Source organism: Ailuropoda melanoleuca, chromosome 15 (assembly GCF_002007445.2).
Source record: "Ailuropoda melanoleuca isolate Jingjing chromosome 15, ASM200744v2, whole genome shotgun sequence".
Classification (NCBI taxonomy): domain Eukaryota; kingdom Metazoa; phylum Chordata; class Mammalia; order Carnivora; family Ursidae; genus Ailuropoda; species Ailuropoda melanoleuca.
Window position 1 is genome coordinate 45,132,961 of NC_048232.1, and position 14,506 is coordinate 45,147,466.

At 39.5% G+C, this 14,506-nt stretch overlaps 1 protein-coding gene across 3 annotated transcripts in view; it reads left to right on the plus strand.

The window, feature by feature from the left end:
* KCNMB4 (potassium calcium-activated channel subfamily M regulatory beta subunit 4) overlaps positions 1-14,506 on the plus strand; it is a 111,495-nt gene that overhangs the window by 13,915 nt on the left and 83,074 nt on the right. For all 3 annotated transcript variants that reach the window (XM_034644450.1, XM_034644449.1, XM_019802731.2), the window contains exon 2: positions 14,024-14,151. In XM_034644450.1, the coding sequence (XP_034500341.1) occupies positions 14,024-14,151 (128 nt within the window). The remainder of the gene's footprint in view (positions 1-14,023; positions 14,152-14,506) is intronic.

Sequence of the window (14,506 nt, forward strand, 5' to 3'; positions counted from 1 at the left end):
AACCATTGAATTGTATGTTCTATTTTTTATATTTTTTTAATTGTAAAAAATTTTTTAAAGGTTTTATTTATTTATTTGAGAGAGAGAGAGCATGAGTGGGGGGGGCAGGGGGAGAAGAAGAAGCAGACTCCCTGCTGAGCCCAACGCAGGGCTCAATCCCAGGACCCAGGGATCATGACCTGAGCCGAAGGCAGATGCTTAACTGACTGAGCCATCCAGGTGCCCCTGAATTGTACATTTTAAATGGGTGAATGAAATGGTATGTGAATTATATTTCAATAAAGCTGTTATCAGAAAAAAATGCTGAAAAGAGATTTGCTTTGCAAATTTTGGCATTTCAAGTAACTCATAAAGAGGTGTCTAATTCAGTAAATGGTGTTAAAACTTCCCTATTTGGAAAAATATTTATTTTAAAATATTAATTTTCCAAATAAAATTTATTACACTAAAATTATTTGGAAAAAGTTTGGTAAAAATAAGATGCAGATTTAATTAAAATAAAATTACAATTTTTATGTATAAAAATAAACTGGGAAAGTAATAGATAAAATACAGGTAAATATTTACATAATTTTTAGGGGTGTACAAGCCTTTCTAAACATGACACCAGGGGAGAAATCATAAAGGAAAGCACTGAGTTGTTTAATGACATAATAAGAAAAGCTTATATATGTTTAAAAGAAATATTAAAATTTAAAGAAAAATGACAAACTGGGAGAATATTTGCACTGTGGTAGAGAAATGATTGAAAACCCAACATATGAGGAGCTCTTAGCAATAAATAATCATCTCTTCAGTGGTACTAGGCTGGAAGATTAATTTTATGTGCCAACTTGACTGGGCTAACAAATGCCCAGAGAACTAGTAAAATATGATTTCTAGGTGCATCTACGAGGGTGTTTCTGGAAGAGATGAGCATTTGAATCATTAGTCTCAGTAGAGAAGTTCCATCCTCACCAATGCCGGTGGACATCATCTGAGCTGTCGAGGGCTTAAATAGAACAAAAAAGCAGAGAAAGGACAAATTTGCTCTCTGCTTGAGCTGGACCATGACATTGGTGTCCCTCTGACTGGGGGCCTTTAGACTTGAACTGAATTACACCACCCGCTTTCCCTGGGTCTCCATCTTGTGAACAGCAGACTGCTTCCTTTATTATATGAGCCTCCCTTATTATATGAGCCAATTCTTCTAGTAAATCTCTTATATGTCTACACATATACTATTGGTTCTATATTTCTGGAGAACCCTGACTAATACACAAGGCCAGCGTGTGAACAGGCAGTTCAGTGAAGAATTACAACTAAGCAAACACATGGAAAATGTGTGTAATCTCACTAATATTCCAAGAAACTCCAATAGTAAATGTTTCCAGGTCAAGTCTATGAAAACAGATAGCTAATCCTATTTTATTTTATTTAAAAATTTTTTATTTTACTTAAATTCAATTAATTGACATAGTAGATTATTAGTTTCAGGGGTAGAGTTCCGTGATTTCATCAGTTGTATGTAACACCAGTGCTCATTACATCACGTGTCCTGCTTAATAAGCCCATCACCCAATTACCCCTTCCCCACACTCTCCTCGCCTTTAATCCTATTTTAAAGTATGCCAGAGCACACAAGAGACAAGGAGAACTTCTGAAAAGTTTTTATAATTTTAGGAGCACATTGAAACAAACACCTATGATAGCATACATGTTCAGATGAAAAGTATGGGACAACTTCACTTAAGAATATTTACACAAAATCCTAAGTGAGAAAACAATGGTAATTGCAATGATGGAAGCCCCAGAGGTTTAAATTTTTATTTTTGCCTATTTATATTTTCTAAAGTGTTTTTTTGAACAGTGTCACATACCTTATTTTGTAAGCCTAAGACACCACAAAAGTGATGCGGTCTTGTTTCAGTGATTATAGATAATGGGTCTGTTGTTGTGGGTCTAATTGCATCAATTTGCACAGACCAAGTAGATACAAATTACATATGTCTATATAGCAAACCTACCACAAATTAAGTCAAAAGAGACTAAACGAGGGGGGAAATTGGCAATAAAGATGAGCTTTTTTGCTATGTAAAGGCTCTTAAACATCCCCAAGAAAATGACCAAAATGGGCAGAGGTCATTGATAGTCAATTTGCAGAAAAGAAATACAAATACTTTTTAAAATACAGAAAAAAATATAATCTCTATTTAAAAATGCAAATTAGGGGCGCCTGGGTGGCTCAGTTGGTTAAGCGGCTGCTTTCAGCTCAGGTCATGACCTCAGGGTCTTGGGATGGAGCCCCGAGTTGGGCTCCTTGCTCAGCGGGCAGTCTGCTTCTCCCTCTCCTTCTGCCCCTCCCACCCCCTCATGCTCTCTCTCGTGTCTGTGCTCTCTTTCTCTCTCAAATAAATAAAAATCTTTTTAAAAAATGCAAATTAAAACAAGAAGTCCCATATTTCACCTATCAGAAAGTTTAATTATACCAGATTACTTTTTATTTTTTTTAAGGACATGAGGATAGGCACTCTTCGTAAACTGCTAGCAGGAGTGCAGTTGGTACAATCTCTTTGGAACACAACAGTCCTAAGTTTTGAATGTATACAAACTTACATTTTTCCTGTTCTCACATATGTATGTGTAGATGCTTGTAAAAGGAAGTTTGTTGCTCCTTTGGAATTGCAAAAGGCTGGAAACACCTTTAATGTTTTTCAGTAGAGGACAAATTAATAATTCTTGCACATCCATGTAGTAGAATTGAAAAAAGAATGAGATAGACCTCTCTATGCAGATATGAGAGCATCAAGATATATTGTTAAATGAAAGAAAATGATTAAGACAGAAAAGAGTATATTCACATTCATGTTAAAATAAAATGTAGAAAACATCTAGAAGAATGTACAACTGTTAAGCATATTTGCCTGGGGGTTTTGCCTTGTGTATCTATTATGCTTTATTTTATTAATTTTTAAAAAGATTTTATTTATTAGAGAGTGAGAGAGCACGCACAAGCAGAGGGGAGGGGCCAAGGGGAGGGAGAAGCAGATTCCTCGCTGAGCAGGGAACCCGAGGGGGGGGGGGCAGCTCAAACCCAGGACCCTGAGGTCATGACCTGAGCTGAAGGCAGACTCAACCAACTGAGCCACCCAGGTGCCCCTACTTTATTTTTTAATGAAAATAGTAGTATGACCTTGGAAGTTACTTAGCCTTTCTGCCTCAGTTTTTTTTCATCTATAAAATGAACTGTAATAGTATCTATCTCATTGGGTTATCAGGATCAAATGAGTTAGTATGTGTGAAACACCTAGAATAATGGCCTCGAGCATGGTAAGCCTTTGACGGGAGTATTTGCTATTGTTATTATGAACATAGTTTTAAAAAATCGAATAGTGCTATAACTTTATTGGGAGGAGGTAGTTCTTTATAGAGATTCCTCTGTCTCAATCCCTTTTGCAACCAGAGACAACGTTTTATTGTCAATGTAAATATTTTTAGTTTATTTTTTCTCTAATATTAATCTCCATGTTTCCAAATAGTAGGCTTTCTTTTTTTTTTTTTTTAAAGATTTTATTTATTTATTCGACAGAGATAGAGACAGCCAGCGAGAGAGGGAACACAAGCAGGGGGAGTGGGAGAGGAAGAAGCAGGCTCATAGCAGAGGAGCCTGATGTGGGGTTCGATCCCATAATGCTGGGATCACGCCCTGAGCCAAAGGCAGACGCTTAACCACTGTGCCACCCAGGCGCCCCCCAAACAGTAGGCTTTCTGTTGTGTATATTTTAGATACTATTGACCACACATAATAGAATATGAGGATTTAGCTTTCTTACACCATCCCATTCCACCCCATTTTTCTGCCCTTCATCCTTTAAATATGGTTCTATCATAATTTTTGGCTAAACTAATATTGAGCATTAACTTATTTTAACTATGTAAATTAGTGTTCATCTCTATAAATGCTTATTTTCTTTGAGCTGATAGTCATCCCCTTTTCATATATTCTTACTTTACTATGCACCTTTCTCCTCCTTTTCCAAAAATTTCCCACAGAATCATCAAACTACTTTTACACTATTTTTCATATGGTTATTCATAACAAGTAACCATTTAGCTCCACTTTTTTTCTTTTTAAAGAAATCTCCTGGGATGCCCTTTCTGGATTCCTTCAGCCTACTACTGCCCTGAAATCAACTGGTTACACCTTAGACCTGCTGTGTCTCCCCCATGTTGAGTACTCTGTTTCCTTGAAAGTGCTTTCCTATTTCTTGGTTTACACCTTTGTTTCAGTGGAGTACATCCTCAAGTAGCTTCCTGAGAAAGGATGCATGGGAAATACAATTTTTAGATTTTATGTTTTGATCAGAGTTCTGTTTCTGAGAATTTAACACAGTCTCATCCCTTTAATCAAAATGCAGTTTTGTTAGGCAGTGTCCAGAAATCAGTGTAGGTCTGTACCTTCAACATCATTCCTTACAAGAGAAACAAACAGTTAGAAGTTCTGCTCAAAGTGATGCTCACTGAGCTCAGATTTTTTTCATCCACCCAAACTGGTCAAGCACCTACTAGCACACCGCAGAGGACTCCTGGGGGTATGTTTATCCCAGTATTAGAAAAACAGGCCCAGATTAACAACTATTTATTAGGACATGGTGGGAAAAGTGATAGTATAAGAAGAGAAGGCGTGCTGGGAGTGTGAGCCATTTGCTTATGACACTTATTTCCCAGCATGACCTGCTTCAACTGTGTAAATGACACTCTTATGTTTTAGTGGGTCAGAAAGCCCTGTGTACAATGGGTAGTGTGGTAACTTGATGTTCCATGTTTAAACTTTCTGACCCTACTGGCACTCAGTAGCAAATCAGTGGTTTCTTAGGAGGAGTATATTTGCCAAAGAAAGCATGGGTCTGCTCTATGTTATCAGGGCTCTCGGTGGGCTACATGTATCCCCCCAATCTGGCACAGACCTCACATACTGTTGGAGGCACTGGACCAAAGAGGTGAATTGAGAGGGTTCCTGCTCTGGCTGCCACTGAAAGCTGGTGGCATTATGGGTTACTCAGTAAAGGGGTCAGAGCAGCGATCTCAAAGTGAGTATATGTTTCTGCCAAAATATAAGGAAGTCCACCAAGCTTTGTGACTCCCCATTTTTAAGGAGTGAAAGATGCAACAATCTTTCACTTTGGAAGGGATATTCAGAAATTCCCTAGACCACTAGACTCCCGGAAGCATCACTGAGGTGGCAGCCCTCCCCGCCCCGAATTTCCCACTCACTGGCACACCTGTGCTTTACCAAAGAATCTAGGGCACTTTGTACTCCCTGCTTCCAGGTGCAGTAATCAGCATGATATCATCAATGTACACTGTAATGTTCTGTGGGAGAGAGGGGGGGTCAAGGTCCCTACAGAGTAGAGCATAACAGCCAGAGAGAGTTGAGGTAGTGCTGAGTGAGACAGTCCTGAGGAAGACTGGAAAGTCTGCACTCTCTCGGCCAGGTAAAAACAGCTGTCTCTGATGCTCTTTGTCCACAAGGATGGAGAGAATAGCATTTGCTAGATCAGTTGCCATAGAACAGGTTCCAGCGGTAAGTTTATTTGCTCCAATAAATAGACTACATCTGAAACAGCCACCACTGATTCACTTAACACTACAGCCATTCTCCAAGACTTGTCTGCCTCTTTGGGAGCCAAATAGGCAAGTTAAATAGGGACAAGATAGGAATCCCACTCCTGTAATCTCTGTGACTTCCTGGGGAGGCAGTACTGGTTTATTCATTTACTACTTGGGGAAAGAGTAGGTAGTTTCAGACCCATCCCCCAAGATAGCTCCTGGCTGTGAGTAGGGGATCAAGGGAGGAATTGAGGATTAATGTAAAGTATGTCTACTGCACCTGTACCTTCAGGATTTGTAGGAACAACCACATGGACTCTCAGGGCCCATCGTGATACCAACTTGGGCCAAAACTCCATTTTCCCCTGATGCTATGAGCCCCCATTGTGAGCACAGTCATACTTAGGGTCCTCAGGGATAAAGGTTAGCACAGAACCAGTGTCCGATAATACTCTAAATGTCTGCCCTGTCTAGACAAGCCGAAACCCAGACCGTTAACTATAGAGGACAAATGATGCTGGCCAGAGGGGAGGTGAGTATGGGCTGGTGAAATAGGTGAAGGAAAGTAACAGTACGAGTAACGTATAAAATTGTTGAATCACCATACTGTACACCTGAAACTAATATGACATTGTACGTTAGCTATATTGGAATTAGAATCAAAATAAATAAATAAATAAATGTCTGCCCTTCCCCGCGGCACAACAGCTGTGGGAAATGCGTGTTCTCTGGGGGAGGTTGAGAGAGTCACTTCAGGTGCTACCAAGGGGTCTGTCCCCAAGGATGACCAGCCTCCCCTTCGTTCAAGGAGGTTTTGGCCTGGGGATTGGATGAGGAGCCCTCTTGTATGTCACAGTGGCTCACTGGACTACATGTCACCAACCCTCAGGTTTTTTCAGGTATGTAGTTCAAGGAGAACCTTAAAGCGTGTTCATCTTTTTAGTCCTAGGGGTCCTATGATCTGTTAGCCACTGTCAAAGATCCGTGTGGATTAAATTATTTTTATTATGCTCACAAATTCTGTGGGCCAGAAATTGAGACAGGGCACAAAGGGGACACCTTATCTCTGCTCCATGGTGTCTGATCCCAGTGGAATAGTCAAGGGCTGGAGGCTGGAATCATCTGAAGGCTCACTTACTCACCTATCAGGTAGTTGATGCCGGCTATTGGCTGGCGGGGAGGGAGGGGGGCACGGTCTTGGTTCCTCTCCACATGGGCCTTTCTGTGTGATCTCTCTGCATGGGGTAGTTTTGACTTCCTCATGGGATAATGTCCGGATTCCAAGGGCAGGCAGTTCCAAGAGAGAGTTGCAAGCAGAAGCTATGTCACCTTTCCTGATTTAGGCTTGGAAGTCACACAGGACCACAGGCTCATTCATGTTCTAGGGAAGGAAAGAAAAAGCTGCACCCCTGAATAGAAGAGTGTCGATGTCACATAGCAAAAGCTTGTGAAATGGGATAAATATTGGTGGATCCATCTTTGGAAAACACATTCAGCCACAAGTAGGAAACATCAAGTTTTTATCACCATCACCTATCAATCCTGGTCCTCGGGCACTTAGCATGGACAGGGCTTGTTGGTCTCCTTCATGCAGAAATGGTGGTTGTAATATTTCATTAAATATACACACACACATTGAAATTTGTATACAGTATACAATACAATACACAACGCCATCAGCAAGGCGTATCTGAATGCATGCATGAACGCTTAAGAAACTTTTATTTCAGTGTTCTGTTTGGTCATGAGGATTGGTCATCTCCTCAAAGATTTTAAATTAAGATCATACACCATGGGATTAATTTTTACATTTTCTGTCATGCTTGTTATAAATAATAACTGTCGAGCTTTTTCCAGATAAATCTTGTTTTGGTTTGACTTTTTCTATTTAGATTCAATCTGTATTTTTAGTAAAGACACTGTATTTTTATTTTCTAACTCTAACACTGAATGAACTATCTTCTCTTGAAAGTGGAATGTCATTTGACACTTTTCTCAGTTTTAATACAATCACCAACCTGAACAGTCTGCTTGAATCCAGAAGTTAAATGAATATTACTAAATTACAGAATGCAGATAGTATCAACACATGACAATAGATTCTAACTAAAAGAGCATTGGTGGGTGGGTGGAAATACTATGCAGAAGGTAGTGAGCAATTTTTCATTGAAGCATTTAAGGAGAGAAGAACAGTTCTTCAGTGAGTAGTAGTAGTTCAGATAATTGGGCATTTTTCAACACCATCCTATCCTCCATGCCCCCTATCCCCCAAGCACATTAGATGACTCAGTCTTTCTGGAACATTTATACACATAGTCATTGCACATTCCATTTCTTCTTCTTGGAATGTCACCTTCCCAAACCATTCTCTGAGAAGCAAACTCCTGTTCAAACATAAAGACACAAATCAAAATCATCTCTTCTGTGAAACCTCTCTCATACCCGCAAAGCCAAAATCTTCACTGGCTCTTCTGTAATCACAAAGCACTTTGTGAATAAGCTACTACTACGACACTGGGTGCTCCTGGGAAGGGACGGGAGAGACAAGTAAAGGGTGAGTAATATCTAATCTTTGTACTCTGTCCAGTACTCAGCAATCGAGAATGGTTCATTGCATTATCAGTTCCAATAATTACCAGTTTTAAAAAGTTGTCATTCCCAGGGGAAGGAGAGCTGCTGAAAATACAGATTCCTGGTCCTACTCACTCAGACCCTCAGGGTCTTTTTGATGAGCGACCCAAGTGGTCTGCGGAACAGACTTTGACGAGCACTGGGCATCACACTGTAACAGCCCAGCCTAGTCTGTCTGAAGAGCTTATTTTAGCTTCTCCTGTTCTTAGTTAGCCTCGCTTTTTATGTTTTCTAAGCCATTTGTTTGACCTTCAAGTTCTTCCACAAAATTATTTTCATTTAGCTTTCAGATTTGGATACATATTCTGGAACCACCTGCCCTAGAATTTTATTTTATTTTTTTAGCTGACATATAATTTCATATGTGTTTGTTCAATTAACCTACATTCAAAGCTGTGTGTGTACACAATTAATGAAGTTGAGACATATGAAACATTATGGAGTTGATAAATGGCTCAGCTACAGTTTTTATTCCATAGTGTTTTCCTAATTATATGCTTATTTTGTCAAAAAATGTTGAAGTTACAAGTCATAGCTGACACAAATATCTTACAGGATTTCAGAAAATGGGGGATTATAGTATAAAATATAATTAGACCTATGTTCCAATAGATAATGTTTTAATAATTTATTTTCTGGTTTTAAAATTTTTCTTTAAGTAATCTCTCCACCCAATGTGGGGCTCAAACTTACCACCCCAGGATCAAGAGTCACATGCTCTACTGACTGAACCAGCCAGGCACCCCAAGAATTCATTTTCTAACCAACTTTAGTTTGGAAATTATTTAATCAGCTAAACTCATTCTAGTAGTATGTCTTTCAATACTATCCTCCCTAACCAAATGAAGTCAATAAAGAAACTGGAGGGAAAACCAGTTTCTCCATTTCTGTTTCTTAGATAATGCCTAACATAGAACTCACTCCCCATATTTAAATGTGCAATTGTTTTTTAAATGACTCAGTAAAGGAAGAAAGTGAATTCTGCCTACTCTGCCCACATGATTGAAATGCAATCCTCAAGGCACAAAAGAACACACTCAAGAGGGTACTATTAAAATATAAATCCATTGTGATAGGCTGAAAAGAATGCTATTATAAGTCTTGATAAACCCTAAAATAAGCTAATGGAAAAAAAAGTCATAATAAGTACATAATCAAATATTCCACGTCAAATGATGATAGTGTCTTCCCTTAAAAAACTCACTGAAGTCTTAGCCCACTCAATTCTGTCAACTTGGTTTGTGAATGCAAAAGTCAAAAAATTTTTACTACCAGGTAAGTATTAACAAACATTTTTTTTTAAATCACCTTCCTCATTTTCTCTTGACTTTTTAAAGAAAGTGATTTCATGCAAGTTTAGGCAGCGAGTGACACAGACAATAGCGAAGGTTATTTGGGTGATAATGATGTTAGAAATTGGGAAATGCTGCCTCTCCAAGTGAAAAACAAAAAAAGGTCAGAATTGTGTGAAGAAGGTTCTCCAAGGGAACGCTCGTTGTCCTCTATGATCAAAAACATCGTGTCTATAAATTTACGTAAGTGAAATTACATCCATGGCACCAAAAACCAACCCTGGAGCCAAACTGAGACAGGAGGGCACAAGCGAAGACTTACAGCGCACTTTTGTGAGAGAGCAGCAGGAAAGCAAAGCGGGGCCACCCCCATCCGTCTGGGAGGGCTATAGCAATGCCATTCCCAAAGGATCATTACCCTGGTGCCCCGGGGGGGGGGGGGGCAGAAGTCAGGGAGCTTCAAAGAGAGAAAACTGGGAAGCCCTAAAGATAGAGACGTGGGGCAATGTGGTGCAGCGGTTAAGAACACGCTGCAGTCTGAATCCCAACTTTTTCATTTGCCATCATAACCGAGGGAAAGTTTTCTTAAACCTCTGTTTTACGGACGAGGAAATCGAGGGGCATTTGCTGATTTGGATTAAATGAGATTTGAATTCATGAGATGCTTCACATGTAATCAATGAATGTTAGCCACGATGACAATAGTGGTGCTGCTGATACAGGATGTATGATCGGCTGTGCCCCTCCCCCAAAGGTGAGCTAATCTTGGTGGAGCTAGGGTAGCGCCTGGAAACCCATCAGGTTTGAACAGCCTAGAGAGGAAAGGAGTCTCTGACTGAATTTCTGAATTTTTTTTCCTAGAACACTGCTTCGAACTGGTATTTATTACTTATTTTAAAATTCTTAACAATCTACACTGATCTTCCGGAGGTGAGAAGGAATCTCCGGAGAATCCAAGTAGGGCTTCACAGAAATTTTAAAGACAACCTAATTGGAGAATCAAGATACAAGGAAAGGAACAACAGTGATTTTTAAGAACATAAGGTTTAGCCTTTAAAAATTTTTCCTTTTAAGGTGATGTGAGCTTTAAAAGTTACTAGAGTATTATAAGCTCATAATTTAATCTATGATACTCTTGGAAAGAAGGCAGTCCACGAAAAAAATACTTGAATTTTGATCACAGGCTATTTTTCCTAATGTAAAAAAGACTTTGCTTCTAAAAATCCATCCACGCTACAGTGAAAGGTTTTGTCTGACCTTTTCAGAAACACATGGAGTGATTCTCCTGGTTAAATCATAGAGTTGTCATTTGGTGTAGATATTTCTTTTAAAACCATTTCCACCCGGAAAAAAAAACTAAATAGCAAAGAATTCCAACTGAGTTAACTTGCAAAATTTAAAAATCTGCCTTAATTCCATTTGGTTGCTAGTTGTTATTCCGTAAAATGTTTAGTGTACCTCTTGTGTCGAGTATCGCCATTGCAAAAAAGGCTCTGATGGATTTTTAAGGCTTCACACATCCTTCGAAGAACACAATCAAGTGGTACCTACTCTCACTTTATAAACCTAACTGACCACGGTATAGAAAGAAAAAAATGTTTTAATACAAGGAAAGGAAATGTCCAGCACATTATAGGACATAACAATAGAAAAAGTCAGAGGCCCCTTATGCAATGTATAGGTCCCCAAGAAAGGTCCTTTTTGCTGCTGGAATGGTGGCTTGGTCAGGCTGCCCAGCCACTTGCCCAGTGGGCAGGATCTTTTCTGGGGAAAATATTGCAACAGTGTGTGTAGTCCTGCCTTCTGCTGGGTCCTTTCTTGGTGTATCGCCGAGAATCAGAGAAATGTAGAGCTAGAAGTTATTTTGGAGAGTTTACAGATTAGAAAAAATGAAATCCAGAAAAAGGAAGTAATTTACTCAAGTCCAAACACCCCAAAAATGGTAGGACTGGAGCTGTATCTAATGGCCTTTATTGCTTCTAAACCCAACTGCTGCTTTGGAAGATCTCAGAATTCAGAAATCCACAGAAATTTTTAGCTTTATATATGTTATACTGTTATTAATAGAACATTAACTATACATGCAGAGGGTAAACATGCAGTGATCCAATCATTGAAATAAGATTTGCGTAAGATGTTGTAAATTTGTTACATGCAATAGAAAACAACCAAATTTACTAAAATTTAAAATATTTGTGTTAATTTAAGAGAAATGTTTAACTACTGTGAAAATAGCTTCATCATCTTGAATAAAAAAATGTATATATAAGTGTGTTATTATTAATTCTACCAACATTTTTGAAATTTCACTATTACCAGGCATAGTCCCAAGTGTGAAGATACAGGGGAAAAAAAAAGAGAGAGAGAGAGAAAAAAGAGCCCTGTTCCAACTTGCCAATGAATTGAGGAGGCTGATATAAAACAGACCAATCAGCGTGATACTGGGATGAGAGCTGTGGTGTGATGCCTGTGGCAGGACAACTGAAGGGGGGCTTAACTGGGGTAAGAAAGACAAGGTTCCCCCAGGCAGATGCACCAGAGCTGCATCTTGAAAGAAGGGAACTAAAAGAAAATGGGCATTAAAAGAAGAGAGAGCAGCATGCAGCAGCCAGTGGGAGTGACGGCAGTGGCAGATCTGAGGATTGTGTGCTGCTGCTTTTTTTTTGAAGATTTTATGTATTTATTTATCAGAAAGAGAGCACAAGCAGAGGGAGCGGCAGGCGGAGGGACAAGCAGACTCCCCGATGACCTGGGAGCCCCACGCAGAGGATGGGGACCCCAGAATCATGACCCAAGCCGAAGCAGATGCTAAACTGGCTGAGTCACCCAGGCGTCCTGGGACTATGTGCTTAGGAATGGTGGTGTCTGAGGCAGGGGACGGCAGATCCTGAAGAGGATTGTACATCATACTAAAAAGTTTGTATTTTACCAGAAAATAGTGGGAAGGTGTTGGCAAGTTATACGCTCTAAAATAATGCCAATCAAGTTACACTATGATGGGGTGCCTGGGTGGCTCAGTGGGTCCCAGGGTCCTGGGATTGAGCCCCGCATCAGGCTCTCTGCTCAGCGGGGAGTATGCTTTTCCCTCTCCCTGAGCCTGCCGCTCCCCCTGCTTGTGCACTCTCTCTGTGTCAAATAAATAAAATCTTTTTAAAAATTATACTGTGAAGCTACTGTTTTTTCCCCCTATTCCTTAACATCAAAAACTTTCCTAGAACACCTGGGAGTCGAATGTGATAAAATCACCAGCATCCAGTTGTAGAGCTGACAGAAATCTCAGTTTCCTCATCTGTAAAATGGAGATCATTTTAGGGTTGTTGTAAGAAGCACATGGTTAAAGCCCGTTAAGCATTTATTGCAGTGTCGGGCGTATTGTAAACCTTCAGTAATAGTAAATTGGCACCGTCTGTACTGTGGTCATCATCTTTATAAAAACCTGAATCGGAAGGGTGCCTGGCTCCCTCAGTCAGTGGAGCATCTGACTCTTGATCTCAGGGTCATGAGTTCAAGCACCACGTTGGGTGAGGAGATTACTTAAAAAAAAAGAAAGTCTAAAAAGAAGAAAATCTAAAAAAATAGAAAAACTGAATCGGAGAAAATGGATTAGAATGCTAAGGGTTAATTTTAACATCTAGAGTTAAGAATAAGTTTCCAGGGACGCCTGGGTGGCACAGCGGTTGAGCATCTGCCTTCGGCTCAGGGCGTGATCCCGGCATAATGGGATCGAGCTCTTCCCATCAGGCTCTTCCACTATGAGCCTGCTTCTTCCTCTCCCACTCCCCCTGCTTGTGTTCCCTCTCTCTCTGGCTGTCTCTATCTCTGTCAAATAAATAAATAAAATCTTTAAAAAAAAAAAAAAGAGTAAGTTTCCAAATCTGCTGATTCTGTATTGCTTAGAGTAATTGGGTCCCTTCAGAGAGAACTACTTTGTTAGAGGCAGAGCTAGGAAAAGGCATTGGTTAGCAAAACGCATTGATTATGTACTTGTGAGGAACTTTTCTGCTGATTTTATTGTCCAAGAGAATGTAAGAAAAGAAAGCTTGAGTTTTAGCAGTTGAGAGCAGTATCTGAGGAGAGCTGTGTGCTTGATTTGGTAGTTAAAAGTGGAAGAGGAAAATACCAAGGTCTATAGATAGCAATAGGGGATAAAAATTAACTTTCTTTTTTTCTTTCTTTCTTTCTTTTTTTTTTCCCTCTATTGATTCGCAGGCCCACAATAGAGTATATTCTGCTTTTAATTTGCTTTTGGATTGTAACTAATTGTTTATAATCTATCCTCATACCGTAATGACTAAAGATAATTTTTTGCTGCATTTAATAGGAATATTTTCTGTAATTGTTCCAAATTGGAAATTTGAAATATAGTTTAACAATTTCAATTTGGTTGTATTAAAGATTAGGTAGGTCAGAATTAGATTTACTGTGTGCTTAATACCATCTCTCGATAAAAAAAGAACTATATTTCAATGTTCTGTAGAATAATAGGTTTAATCTGTGTTCTGTTTTGCCAGTGCTCCTATATTCCTCCCTGTAAGAGAGAAAATCAGAAGAACTTGGAAAGCGTCATGAATTGGCAACAGTACTGGAAGGATGAGATCGGTTCCCAGCCATTTACTTGCTATTTTAATCAATTTCAGAGGTAAGTCAGTATTTACATGTGCATATTAAAGTGGTTTGTAGCCTTTGTAGTTTATTACAAAATAAATCGTGGATTGTGCTCACTTGACAAAATATCTGACATGGGGATAGTCTCAACTCTTTCTTTGCATGGAGTTAGGGAAGCCACTTACTCCACAGGCTGGGAGGCAAGTGAGAAATATGCAGGACAAAAAGAGAGAACCTGTGTATCATGGTGCTACCCTCTGGATAGATTAAGAAAGTGTTTTCAGATAGGAACATCAGATACTAGAAGTGCTCCCCGAGAATTACAGATCGATGCACAGAAACTGAACGACATGTGGATTTGTGAGCGTCTTGGACTGCATCAAATCTTA